This window comes from Acanthisitta chloris, unplaced genomic scaffold (genome assembly GCF_000695815.1).
Source record: "Acanthisitta chloris isolate BGI_N310 unplaced genomic scaffold, ASM69581v1 scaffold44271, whole genome shotgun sequence".
Classification (NCBI taxonomy): domain Eukaryota; kingdom Metazoa; phylum Chordata; class Aves; order Passeriformes; family Acanthisittidae; genus Acanthisitta; species Acanthisitta chloris.
This window is the reverse complement of record NW_008658571.1, coordinates 33,067-47,430: the sequence shown is the minus strand read 5'-3', so window position 1 is coordinate 47,430 and position 14,364 is coordinate 33,067. Positions and strand designations below refer to the sequence as shown.

Sequence of the window (14,364 nt, the reverse complement as noted above, 5' to 3'; positions counted from 1 at the left end):
GCTGAGTGTTTCTGTTAAGAGTTAATCCTCCTAGAAGTGAGGAATGCTTGAGACTCTCGGTCCTGCATAGTTCCTGTTACCATTTGCTCCTGTATGGTATCCTCTGGGAGCACACATACACCATCAGTAACTTCCAATAATCTGAGTGTCACTTAAGAGGGTCATGGCAAAGGGTTACTCTGACAAGACTCTTTGCTGTGGTTATATGCAAGTGACCTGATTGTCTGACATTTCTACCTGAAGGTGGTACATTCTCATGAAGAATGTTGACATGAAACAAACAGCTCCTATCTATAAATATTGTTATTAAATTGACCCACCAGCAACATTCTTTCCAGGCAGTGGAGGACTACTGCTGTGCTGCACCAAGTAGAGCAGTCATTTGTCTCTTATCTCCTTCCAATGGTCTTGAAGTTACTGAGGAAATTTCTGAGACTTGCAAACTCTCCCTTCTGCTCCATCCTTTTCAAATTGAAGAATAGGTGTTTAGCTGGGGATTCTTGCATTTCATCTAGCACTAGGTCAGATTTTACTTTGTTACTTAAGTTTGTCACTTTGAAAATTATTTTGAGAATGTTTAATACATGTTCTTTCTTCTGTTGTTCCTTCTCAGAATGACCTTCTGAAGGAAGAACAGCGGGCACTGATCAGGAGCATGATAAAACAAATAGAAGAAAAGGAGAAAGAACAAGATGAGAAGGAATTAGTAACTAGGAATGATGTGGAAGAGTTACTGAAAGCAAACTGGGAGTATGTGAAGGACAAAGAACAACTTCTAGAAGGTATGTTGTGAACTGGGCAAGTCTAGGTTGCAGTTTACACAGTTGGGATTAGGTAGTTTGTTGTTTTGGGTTTTTTTGCATTTTAAGTAGAGATTCAGCTTCCTCATTGCATAAAAGGAATAAAGCTTTTCCTCCCAAAAATTAGGCTCTCCCAATTTGATATGAGATTGTAGTAAATCTATGCCTTCCAAGTGATGTATATTATTGTGCAAGTACAGAAGCTTCATTTTTTGGTAGAGTCGAAAGTCATGAAAAACCTGAGCACTGGCTCCACTGGAAGATTAAAAGAAAATATTGATGGCAAGAAAAATAACCAGTTTTGACTCCTGAAAATTCCGGCTGCCATCCCTGTAGTTCTCTGTGGGATACACGTGTCTTTGATTATAGCATTTCAGTAAGAACTGTTGTCTCTCCTTGGCAGAATAAGATCAAATTGTTTTCAGCAGTGATGGTGGCCCTTGACACTATGTGAGGCTGTCACATTGTAATGTATTATAGTGTAGAAGAGTCCCCCTTGCTTCTCCAATCCCTCTGAAAGTGTTTTCTAAAAATTTGATGAAGCTCTATGAATTATCAGTTCAAGAAATCAGTTTGAACTCATCTTCTGACATTCTTATTTTAATAGATCTGCACTCACAAATTGAAGAAGCTAAGGAAAGACTTGCAGTAAAGCAGCGTGAGAGAGATTATTGGTTGGAGTACAAAAATGTAGGAAGTAAAACACAGGCTAACGAAATTATGAATCTGGAACAAGAGATTAAGGAAGTCAAAGATGACCTTCAAAGAACTACAGGTCAGTTTACAGCTAGTGTAATGCAAGTCTTACATGCTCTTTGTGCATTGCTTGAATGAATTAAATTAAAAATTTAACTTGAGGTCAAGTTCTAGTAACTTGCATCAACTTTTCTAAGACAGTTCACCTAAGGTGGGCTGCATAATCCTGAAAAATGTAAGGATTACCTTTCTCTCACTCTTGCTCTCTGTAGAAGTTCTTTTACTTAAGAAATTGATAAAGTTTACTGAAATTATGAACAGTTAAAGAAACTGCTAGGTTTTTCTTCTGACCATTTTCTTGTAAAATACAGGCAACCCATTTTTAAAAAATGTTACTGGGAAGGAGAGCAGTTTTCTAAAAATAAGTCTACATACATTTAGGTCACCTACACACAGGGCTCCCTTAGCAGTCATACTTGAAAATGTTGACTGCTGCTGTTGCTTCTCATCATGCTGCAAGCACTTCACATATTGAAAACTCCTTTGACAGGAAAGTAGTATGAGCTCATTCTTGGACCAGTGTTTTCTTTGGAGCACACTGGCTTACATGCAGGACTAGAGGGAGCTCTTTACCCAGTGGTCTGAACTTTGCCTCCTAGTTGCATAGTCTTGTGTATGAGGCCCTGCAAAATTGCCCGTACAGAGATATACAAACACTGGGAACTGTTTCAGTGCTGTCACAACAGTGGAATTAATCTGAAAGCTTATATATTCTGTTGCTGAGGGCTTTACAAAGATTTTAAAATCATTAAAATATTTTGCTGTTACATATCCCATACATAACACAAGAGGGATGTCCTGGTTTTATTCCTTTATGTCCCTCTCAGTATGCATGACCACAGCCAAGCAGCTGGTAGTAACAGGCAGTGACACGGCTCTAAGGGTCTCTGTATATTCTGTGCCAACCATTACCAGGCATCAACTACTGCAGACAAGAGCCAGCTAGCTATCTTTTTGTTTCTTGAAGCATATTTTATCACGATTAAGACTGCCCTGTGATTTCTACGTTGTCAGATATCTGCCTCCCTGTTCAGGAGGGAGGGGTTGAATTTTTTATCATTATGCATTTTCCATGTTCTTAATAAATTTAAAACTTTGCTATGCAGCTGCTGAAATATGAAATGAAAAAGAGAATGGGCTTTTATATGAGAATGCCAGAATGAGCCAGTAGGAACATTCAGCCTGACCTCCTGCATGTCACAGGGCACAGAGTTGAAAATTCGTGGTTTAATTGTATTGAAAGACTGTTACAGAGGTACATACTGCAAAATGATGCTGCCAGTACTGGGTGTTAGCATACTACTTTACTTCACTTCCTAAAACTGAATGTAGAAAGTGTCTGAGGAATACAGCCAGAAGTCTAACAAGTTTTCAGAGCAACATGGCAACAAATTGGGCTTGTTCACACCTCGAATGCATAACAGGCTTAGGGAATAAGCATAGGTGAACAGGTTTCTGGCTCTGTACTTACCACTGAGGGGCTTAACACTGGCACAGTTCATGTCTGGAGATGACATTTTAAACAAAACAGCTGGAGAGGAGAGGAAGCAAAAGAGAGTCATATACTTAGGTGAGGTGTGGGGGAAACAGTGTTGCAGTGAAAGACTTAGGGAAAATAACATCCTCAGGAACAGTAGGTCTGAACACTTCCTCACTGTCTTCATTGTCCCAGTACAAGTCAGGTTATTTAGATGTCTGAAAGAATGAAGTAGTGAAAAAATTATAGTATAGAACTACTTCCATTTCATTCTGTCAAGTCCTAGAGGGTGAATTCCAGCTTCCACAGTGTTAAATTCAGAACTAATGCACAAGTAGTGCACTTTTCATATTTGACTGCCTTTGACTCCACAGTGGGTCCATGAGCAGATACTCATTTACAGCCAGATCAGCAATAGGATGTCTGCAACACAAGTGTGGAGCAAAGCTAAATTTCAAGCCTCTGTTACAAGTATAAAGTGCTTTCCTTCAAAGAAAAAGAGTGCAGTCTCCTTCATTCCTTCAAAGGAGGAAATGTCAAGCAGAAATGGGCTATTTGAAAGAGCAAAAAAAGAACTAAATGGAAGGATGAAATAAAATAATTAAATAGCGAATGTGAAGCCAAACAGACACTTTCTAAATAATAACATAAGTAATGATAAAAGCAAATCATCAAGGCAATTGCCACATTGTCCATTTTGTCTTGTTGTCAAATTAGAACCTTAGAGGCTTAGATAAGTCCGAAGATTTATTTCTAATAACTATCTGAAAAAATGCCATGTGGATAAGATGATCTAATATGCTTCTATATCTAAAAAATAATTTTTCTAAGCAAATCTCTCACATGACTCCAGCAGCTCTGCTATTGATAGAGACAAAATATAATGTTAAGGTGCCAGTACTTTAGCAGAGAATTGCTCAGCTCACTGCTCAGCTAGCAGTGAATTGCTCAGCTGTTGCAGTTGTCAACAGAAACGTATAAGCCATTTCTGATTTCTGGTTTTGTAGTTAACCCTACTGTCCTTTGGGTTTAGGAAGGCAGTTCCTATGGAGAAGGATGTTTGAATCCTTTTCTGTGGAGGATCTATGCAGGTGATGCTCACTGTTAGGTTCCAGTTGAGTAACAACATAGCAATTATCTATTTGTTGTCAGGAGAAATTGATGTTGAATAATGATTCCTGATTTCCTTTTTTTTTTTTTTGTGTTTTGAAGAATATTACAGAAATGCTTTGAAAGCAGTGAAAGAAGAAAATGACAGTCTGGTTGACAAGAGCTTGACGTTAATTATTGAACAGGCCCTTAAGGTATTCCTTCTGCCTTTTTAAAAACTGCTAACTGCATCATAGTTAGGAGACATGTGCTCTGCATTAATAATTATTCTAACTCGAATTAAGACTTGGAACTTTTCTAATAAATTGAGAGTAAAATAAACTGTAAATATTACTACATGTGGAATTGATTATTGTTATGCATACATGTGCTTTTGTTTTCTTTACATCAGACTGACAATGAGCAGGTGTGAGGGCATTTTCCAAACAGGGTATGGGAAACTGGGGCACCATTCACTGACATGATTTGTTCAAGAACATGTCACTTTTGCTGTGACCTTGATTTTGACGTTTTTGTAGACTTCAAAAACAATAACATACAAAGAGGTTGTCTCCATGAAAATATACATCAATTTGAAAAAAAGAGTTTATTTTGTACTTGTAAAGTACATTTTTTAAATGCCAAAATAGTTCATTCTATGGGAAAATTTAGGTTTATTGATACATTATTTTTATTTTATCATCTCTGCCAGCTCTGATTTGAAAACACGATTTACAAATAGTTATAGTGACAGCTTCTTGCTTTCACAAAATGTAAAGCACACTTCAGCATGAATCACTAGGCCCATTAGGTGTTTAAATTCCCTGACTTCAGTGCTGGAATTTCCAGGCATGTGACAACATAATCTAATGGACTGTGTTTATGGGGCATTTTCCCTCCCAGTTGTTCCTTTCCACTTACTGACATCAGTAATGAAATTGTAGCCTTGGCTCATTAGCACAGACCTCTACATGTTTGGGTCACTTGTCTTTGATCAGTACTGCCTCATTTGTGATCTTCCTTGGGTTTTATTAATAGCTGAAGGTTTGATTTTCTGAAAACAGGAAGGTTTCAATAGTAGAGGTAACATAGAAGAACTTGTTAGTTGAGAACAGGAAATGTTCTATTTTAATATGGGAAATTATAAAATATTAGTAAATTGCTTGATATATAATCTGCTCTAGGCAGGATGATGGAGAAGAAACAGCTGGCCTTGCGAGCTAAATCCTCTGGTAATCCCTCAGGGGATGCTACAGTCTATTATGTGGATGCTTCTTAATTATTTCCTGGTAGAGAGCAGAAGGTTCTTCTTTATAGTATGCAGGGCTGTCAGAGTTCTGCTTTCAGATGAGATGATCTTAAATTGTGTTTTTTCAGAAGGCTGTGGAATACTTAGACAAAAGCAGTCGCAGAGATATTGAAGAGAATGAACAGCTAAAAGAAGAGGTAAGAGAGGATCACTTGCCTACAGTTTATCATGGTAGTTCATGTTTGAAATGCCACGGCCTAGAGTCATAGCTGTTTCCAGGGATAAGCCTCTGAAGACTCCTGTAGGAAAAGGAGAGCAATTTTCATGTAATTAATCTGTAATCCTGAGCAGCAAAGAATGTAATGTGGTGAATAAAGGTAGAAGGTGAACATCTGCTTTCACAAATGAACAGGGGTTCCTGCCCAAGCAGTTACATAAAGGGCTACAATGTTCCACACAAGTATTTGTATCTGTGGAGATTGGAAGACTTACATAGTGTAAAGGCTCAACCATATAAGTATCCTTAGAGTGGAGTTTTGAATTGCATTAAAGTTCTAGTGCTGCTGTATTGGAAGAAAATGGAGATGGATGTTGGAAACATGTTTTGTGAAATGGCTCAAGTCAACTTTAAATGGAAGGTAATAAAGGAACTATGGGGACTAAACACTGAAGAGGGGAAAATAAAAATTGTATATAGATGTAATTGATTACTTGATAGTTATTATACTGTCCTTTAATAGCAATTTAGAGCTATGTATTAGATAGCTGTAACTTTTCTTGTCAAGAAAAAGCTTTTGTGTGAGCCAGATTTAGGAAACTGGCTTTTCTATGCTGAACGTGATTGTGTTTATTCCAGTCAATACAGGTTCTTTGTTGTGATCAAATCTGAGTATGAGACTGGTGGGTGAGATGCCCTTCCCCACCTTTACAGCTTCACAGTTTAGAACTGAGCAAAACATTTTGGGAAGTTAATAAATGAACTTATTTTCCCATGCCACATCAACAAACCTGGCAGAGGTTTCTCCATTTTATTCCCTAGTTTAAGATACTTGCCAGTATGCAGGGATAGAGATTTCCTTCTTCCCCTTAATGAGCTCTGAGCATGCATCTTCAACTCTCCAGGGCAGGTGTCCAAACCACAGCTTTTGAAGCAACGAGGGTAGGGATTAATAGTAAAAAAATTAATGTTTTGTTCTGTGTAAACAAACAGGAGCTCAAATCTATACATCCCAGAACTGAATGAGTATGAATTCTCTTCTCATCTCCCTGTCTCACTGAATACTCATGAATTTTACGCACATTAGGCAGCGCCAACAAGAGAGATCCACTTTGGAGTACTCTGATGTCCTGACAGGCCCTCATCTCAGAGCTGAGGGATTTGGGTTTCTTTTCTCTCAACTACAAGTTTCTTATGTTATGAATTACTTTCCTATATTAGTAGTTTCCTATGTTATAAATTAGTGTTGTTTTTTTGTTTTGTTTTGGGTTTTTTTGGGTTTTTTTTTGGAAAACAAAACTATTATCGGTAACTTCTCCAGTCCTCTGAATTCACCCATTAATTCTCTCTGGTTTTTGTACATGGATGAAATATCTTCTCTCAGGCTGATGTTTATATGTAGCTGACAGACTGTTCCAGTATTTTCTTTTGGGAAGATGAACCAAAAACTTCTGTTTTGTCTCAGTTGAAAATTTATAATTTGGTTTTTTTCAATTTGGCCACTGAGCTGAAAAATGACTTACCAAAACAGCCCTAAAGTAGTTACCTCCAAATTTGAACAGATTTGGAGACTTCAGTCACATTTTTTCATGGTTACTGTGTTGCACCAAGATGGTGAAAAGCTGTATCATTTCACCATGCCAAGCCACATCCTTTTACTGGCTAATGTCCTGTCATCTTCACCTTTTTAATCCCTGGGACAAATTTGAACTACTTTTAACTGCAAATTTGGACTATTATAGCTGAGTTAATTTGGTTTTCGTGAGAGCATATGCTCTCAGATCACTAGGTACTGCTTTTAAACATGCATGTGGCTAAGATTTCTGAGAGGGTATCTTTCCCAAGGTACATTCCCCTTTTGAGTGGAGGGGATAAGAACTTGCTTGTACATCAGGAAAAATGGGAGGAATTGTGGGAACTGAAAAGCTGGTATCCTTTGGTTAGTATGACTATATATATGTACAAGGTGATTACCAGTCTGAAAGAGTAGAACCTGGAGTTTAGCCAATGTCATGGTAACTTGGACTGAAAACTTCACTACTTCTGGGTAAGAAGGTTTTGTGTATAAGCAGGAATTAGAAAAACAACACTTGCTGAGCAAGGGCCTGAGTTTAACTCTACAAAGGTTTTTCTCTCTCAAAGCCCTGATGTGAAAGCAAAAGGGAAAACTCCAGAGCTCCTGTCTAGCACACCTGTTTGACTACATGAGAAGGTTTTGCTGTCAGGGTTGCACAGCCCAAATGTGTGGCTGTGATTGACAGAGCTGTGACAGTAAAGAGGTTCTAATAAAGGTGTGAAAGAACCAGAGAGATCTTCCCTTTGCCTGGAGATGTGTCACCAAATGTGCAGTATTGCTGATACAGCTGCATTCTTTGTAGGTATGTGCTGTTAGACTAGCTGCTGTGAAAGCTTTCCAAAATCCCAAGATTTTATTTGTATTTTTTTAAATCATTAAAAGATTAAGATCTACCAAAAGGAAGTAAGTGATTTGAAAGCTTCTATTCAGCTCCTGGAAGAAGAAAATACCTGTTTAGTGGCAAAACTGATTGACAGCAAACTTCAGAATCTGAGAGTGCCCAGGTAAAGTAATGTCTTTAGAGACTCAGAAGTGATTATTATTTTTCAGAGGATAATGCCACCTTCTGCCTCTAGAGCTATTTGGGCTCTCCCACATCAGAGCCAAGGTACTTTCCCAGTTGAGGAGAGACAGGATTTGACTCTGTGTGTGTGACTTGTTTCTCTGAAGGATGATGGTAACACTGAATCCTCCTAAATACCAAAATTCAGGGAAGAAACCTGGATTCTTTAATAATCTATTAAGACTTAGCACCACTCACTTTCTTTTAGTGGGGATACCACTGGGGAGTGGAAATAGTTTCTTTGTGTTGTAATTAGATGGTCTCAGCCCCAGCTTCTCAGACCAAGTGCTGAATAATAGCTTTTTCCTTTACTGTTGGCAAAATGTTTAATGATGTGAAGATTAATAATGCAAATACAGGGGGGTTTGTAATCTTAAGTGAAACGGATGACTTGGCACTGAGTAAGGAAGAGCCCTTGGGATATGTCTGTCTGTAGAGGTGTCTGTAGCATTAACTTCTTTTGTACTGAAAATATTTAACTTGTTCCCTAGAGGAAGATTATTTTAGCTACAGAATGTCAACACTAATGGTATCAAAAGCACAATGCAACAATTCAAATGATCCATTTTCATTTTCCAGTCCCAGCTCAGTGATTTTAGCCATATTGCATAAAAAACTTCCAAGTCTTAAGAAGTGACCATTTTTCTCTCCTTTCCAAACTTTGGATTGCTTTTAAGTGAGAGCTGCCAGCTGTGGTTTGAATCTTGGACTGACTAGGGACTATAACATTTGTTTTCTTTTAGTCTCATGGACATAGTTGAACTCAGGCACTGAGAATAAAAATGAGAAGCTTATTAGGCACTAAGCTACCTGGCTGCCTCCACTGCATTTTTAAACCATTGTGCTATTCTGCATTTGTGGTTAAGCGGCAAATGGCTTTCAGGGTGTGCTTCCCCTCCCCCCAAAGCATAGGGCAGTTTAGGGAGAAAATTCAGACCTCTGATATGAGTCTCACTTTGACTTTTTTATTTCATAGTGACTTGTTTCTCACCGAGGCAGTTGGCTTGCCAGAAGATTTTCCTAAGGATGAAATGAAAGTGGAATGTGGAGAATATGCAGGTAATACAGAGGGACCTGGACAGGCTGGAGAGATGGGCTGATTCCAACAGGATGAGGTTTAACAAGGCCAAGTGCTGGTCCTGCACTTTGGCCATAACAATCCCATGCAGTGCTACAGGCTGGGGACAGAGTGGCTGGAGAGCAGCCAGGCAGAAAGGGACCTGGGAGTTTGGACAGATAGAAAGCTGAACGTGAGCCAGCAGTGTGCTCAGGTGGCCAAGAAGGCCAATGGCATCCTGGGCTGCGGGAGTTAGTGTACAAAGAGGTGATGCCATTATTATCTTCTTGAATATCTCGTGGCTCTTTATTATTTACAAAAGTGATTCTTTTATACACACCTATTATAAGTGCCCACTTATCATTGGTTAACTACTATTACTAGCCCACCTTACACACAACATAATTGGTTATTAACATATCAATCATAAAATGCGTAACCATTATTCTCCACCCCTATCTTCAACTTCTGCATCCCACAGCCAGAGCTGCTTATCTTGCTACCTTCTTTCTCACATTCCAACCGCAGCTGTGTCCTTGAACAGCTTAGCTTGCAGCTTGCTCAGGCCCTGCTAGCAAGGCTGGATTGCTCACATGTCCGTTAGCAATCAGAAAATCTCCCACACTAGCCTGTATCAGGAACAGCATGGTCAGCAGGACCAGGGAGGTGATTCTGCCCCTGTACTTGGTGCTGGTGAGGCCACACCTTGAATACTGTGTGCAGTTCTGGGCCCCTCAGTTCAGGAAGGATATTGAGGTGCTGGAGCAGGTCCAGAGAAGAGCAACGAGGCTGGTGAAGGGACTTGAGCACACGTGCTATGAGGAGAGGCTGAGGGAGCTGGGGGAGTTTAGCCTGGAGGAGAGGCGGCTTAGGAAAGACTTATCACCCTCTGCAGCTACCTGAGAGGAGGTTGTAGTCAGGTGGGGGTTGGTCTCTTCCCCCAGGCAACCAGCAGTAGGACAAGAGGGCACAGACTCAAGCTCTGCCAGGGGAGGTTTAGGTTGGATATTAGGAAGAGATTTTTTAGAGAGAGAGTGATCAGGCATTGGAATGGGAATGGGCTGCCCAGGGAGGTGGTGGATTCACCATCCCTGGAGGTTTTCAAGATGAGACTGGATGTGGCACTTAGTGCCATGGTCTAGTAATGATGGTAGGGTTGGACTTGGTGATCTTTGAGGTCTCTTCAAACCCAGCTGATTCTATGATTCTATAATGTACATGGCAGGAGCTTATAAGAACTGATAAGTTACTGGACATTTACAGGCATTTTATTTCTTAAGTTTTTTTATCAAACTGCTTGTCTGATGGTGAAGACCCAATTTCCCACCTGATTGTAGCTGAACTCTAGTTTGCATTAAGACAAAATCACAATCTTCCTGTAATTCAGTTTTTACACTGAAATTGGTGTTTAGATTGTTGAATATAATGCCTCACCTAGAGCTAGCCTAGAATGTGGTTAACAGGATTGGCCATTTTTTAAATTCATATCTCACTCAGTTCTTTACTGATCCATATCATCATGACTTCGTTGTGTCTTACCCCTGAGAGGATACTCTTGAACTCTGCTGTGGCTTTCACTTCAAGTGTACCCGCACTTTACAGTCATTTAGTTCATAGAGATACGGCAGAGGTAAATTATAAATAAATCCCTAGCAAGAGCTGATGAAGGAGCTCAGCCTGAACTGCAAATCTTGATAAGCAGTGCTGAATTTGGGGCTGAATCTCCATCTATTCTGATAGGTGTGCCCAGGAAAAGGATATACCATTAGGCAAGAATGCCTGTGTGAGTATGCTTCTCTGTTTAGGGTAGTTTCTGTGAACTTCTTAGTATCCCACATTTTACTTTACCTCTTTATGTGAGTAGAAGAAAGAGGGGGGAAATAAAGTCCAACATTAAAGAGATAAGTTACAAAAATTGAAGTAATAGAATTATGGATATGTGAAGAAGTCTTTTGAAGTTTGATCAGTCCCAGCCACAGCCTTTGGAAAACACTAGGCACCAGCAAACATTTTGTCTAAGGCTTCTGAATTAGATATATGTTTACTCTGATTACCTGTGCGAGACCTTTGCAGTAGTTACTGGAGGAGCAGGTTTTGTTCCAATAAGCTGGGGTCAGGTCACTGTCCAGACACACCTGTAACTTGTCAGTCCATGTCCACAGGTGTCTGTCATCCTGAGAATTAGTCAACTGCAGATGTGAGCTCTGCAGGGGAGTTGTAAGTTGACTAGCTGTGTTTCAGGAACTTGTATATATGTACCTACAGATACACATACTTGGGTATAGAAAAAGTTTATACTTGTTTTTGCTGCCTTTCTGATTTTGTTAAAACTATTTGGGGCTCTACAGGATTGAAGATGAACTGATAAAAGCTCATTTGCTCCCTGCCATTCAATTTCAGTCCCTGATTTTGATCTGAAATTGTGAACAAAAACACACATTAAAAAAAATCAGTGAGGAAAATTAACATTTGGCTTGGATTGCCAGTTAAAAATCCTACCAAGCTGTTCTTTGACTGATTCTGACTTCCATAAGGCTTAACAATTACATACACATCATTTTTCTTCTCTTTAAGAAGCAAAGACAGATGGAGAAGAGAACCTCAGAAGTGACACAGTTCCCTGTCAGGAAGAAGAAGCCTTTCCAAAGATTGAGCCTAAAACAGGGAATGAGAAGCCTCAAGACAGTGATGAGGAGCTGTGGGAAAAGTCCTTCACTCCAACTCTGAATCGCTTGTTGCTTGAAGATGATTTCCAGGTATGAGTTAAAGCAATCCTGTTTTTCACTGGCACAAACATCTTTTGGTATGGAACATGAACTACTGCCAGGACTATTCTATTTCCAATAGCGCTATGGCAGCAAAAACTCCAGCTTCTTTTACCTCTGGTGCTGTTTGGGACAGTTAGGACACTCCATGTTCATGAGATGCTGGGCCAAAAGAGCACAGGTTCTGTGTCATACAGGACAGCCTCATGTGGATGTTTTGGATGCCCTAGGGATTTTCTGATATCATGAGACACATTGTGTTGGCAATTGAATGGTGTCCAAGGAATCAGCACATGGAGTATCAGGATGAAATTCCCCTCAGAAAAAATTCTGAATGTCACCTAGTGACAGTCCTCTATGGCATTGCACAGACTCACTTGCTTGGGTACTGGTCCTTTAGGATCTGTGTTGCATAGTAGCATTGAAGGATCAATATTCCTTCAACAGAAAGCCAATATGAAGGTGTTCCTGGGAGCAAACGACAGGGGTTGGGAAAATAAAAAGGTATAGGTTATATGTAAATAGCCAGAGTCTGTGTGGTTCTGAGACGTGATGGCACCTGCTTGAGGACATCCTCAATCCTAGGCTTTAAAATATATTATTTCCTGGGTGTCTTTGATTCCCTTGAGTTACAAAAGCTTATTTCTAAATAAACTAATTACACTAAAATATATTATGCTACATCACCGATTCCTACTGCAAACAAAGATGATATAGACATGGTGCAGGCTGCAGGGCTGCATGAAGATAGTTCTCCATAATGTTTCTTTACTCTTGAATATTCTATTCAAACTTACTCAATAATGAGTTTTTTAAAAAACCACAAAAGCAAAGCAAACAACAAAACCCTCAACAACTCTTCTCCTAAAAATGTGGCATTAGTTTGGTCAATACCCTCCAACTTGTGTTCAGAGAAATCATCTTGTTGCCTTGGCCAGAGACTAACTTAAGGAGTGGTTTTGTCCAGAACAGTCATTACAGAGAAAAGCTGAAAAGAAATCTGTCCAGGTGTTTTTCCTTGCAGTCGCTGCCTTGGGAGAGGAATACTGGCTGTACTTTCTTCCTGCTGGTAGCACTGCAGAGCCCACCAAGGGCCATTGCTCCTGCTGACATCCTCCTACTTCCTAACAACAAAGAGGCAATTGCAAACAGTGCAGTTGCATTGGCATTGATTAATCAGAGGTGATTAAACAGAGGTGATTCAAGAGCTTGCACAGGAAGGTTTCTCCTTCCCTCTCCCTGGTTTGGCTCCTGCCATTAGGAAGCCTGTAGTGCACATTGGCCTTCTCTAGCTGATTCACTCTCTAACCCAGCAGGAAAACTTGCCCTTTTTGTTCTCCTCATGAATTAGTTTTCTGTTGGGTTAGTCAACCAAATTGACTCAGAGGTTTGGAGAAGACCAGAGCCAGTGCAGACGTGGCAGAAGTACACGGCTGGGTTTGGACCTCAGTTTTGGCAGGAGTGAGCTGTTGGATTAGTTTAATTCTTCTCACAGAACTGAAGCTAAGAGTAGAATTTGGATTGCAGAGAAGGTGTTATTGGTGAAAACAGAGGAGAATACAAGGGCAGCAGGGTTAAAGCCTCCTAAGCTGAGCTGTCTAGTAAAGGGGGCCCATTAGCACTGACATTACCAAACAGAGCAACCCAGGGGCAGCACCTTTACAGTTGCTTTCAAAAGGAAAGTTGCTATTTGTATTTATTTTTATAAAAGTGGCTGCTTTTCTGTGTAATTGCAAAGTAATAATATTCTTTCATTTTAAGGAATACTTAAAACTGCATCCTCTGAAGAGTAAGGTAATGTTTGTGGTTGGAACAGCCATGCCTATTCATGAGAAACCAGAAGAAATGCCAAGCACGAGCCACAGAGAAGATGACATTGTTGATAAATCAGACAGGCACATCACAGCTCAGATGATCAAGAACTTATCTAAAGAAAAGGTTGGTTTAAACTAGACAAGCTATGCTGTTAACACAGCAGTGTAACATTGTCAGTTCAATAAATATTTGCTCTGTTCTTCAAGAAGTGTGTGGCATTGGGCTTTGTGAAAACTATTTTTGAGTGCTTGAATCACAGCTCACACATGTAAGTTTAATGAGGGAATGTGTGCAGATGGCTAGTTGACAGGGTCCTTTCCTTACCACTGAGAGAGTTCTTGTGCACTTTTTAGGCTATTCAGTCTATGCAGCAGCACATATATCTACTAAAGGATCTGAGTTAATATTTAATTTTTGTGGTCCCACTTGTAGCCTATCAAATATGGAATTCTCTCTTGATGGGACACTGAATGGGTAAGGGCAGGCTGCCATAAAACACA

At 39.8% G+C, this 14,364-nt stretch overlaps 1 protein-coding gene across 1 annotated transcript in view; it reads left to right on the top strand.

The window, feature by feature from the left end:
* CCDC83 (coiled-coil domain containing 83) overlaps positions 1–14,002 on the top strand; it is an 18,209-nt gene extending 4,207 nt beyond the window's left edge. Inside the window, exons 3-10 of the mRNA XM_009085127.1 lie at positions 614–782; positions 1,408–1,575; positions 4,246–4,337; positions 5,500–5,568; positions 8,047–8,168; positions 9,204–9,286; positions 11,859–12,040; positions 13,811–14,002. Coding sequence (XP_009083375.1) covers positions 614–782; positions 1,408–1,575; positions 4,246–4,337; positions 5,500–5,568; positions 8,047–8,168; positions 9,204–9,286; positions 11,859–12,040; positions 13,811–14,002 — 1,077 coding nt within the window. The remainder of the gene's footprint in view (positions 1–613; positions 783–1,407; positions 1,576–4,245; positions 4,338–5,499; positions 5,569–8,046; positions 8,169–9,203; positions 9,287–11,858; positions 12,041–13,810) is intronic.
* The last annotated feature ends 362 nt before the right edge of the window (positions 14,003–14,364 follow it).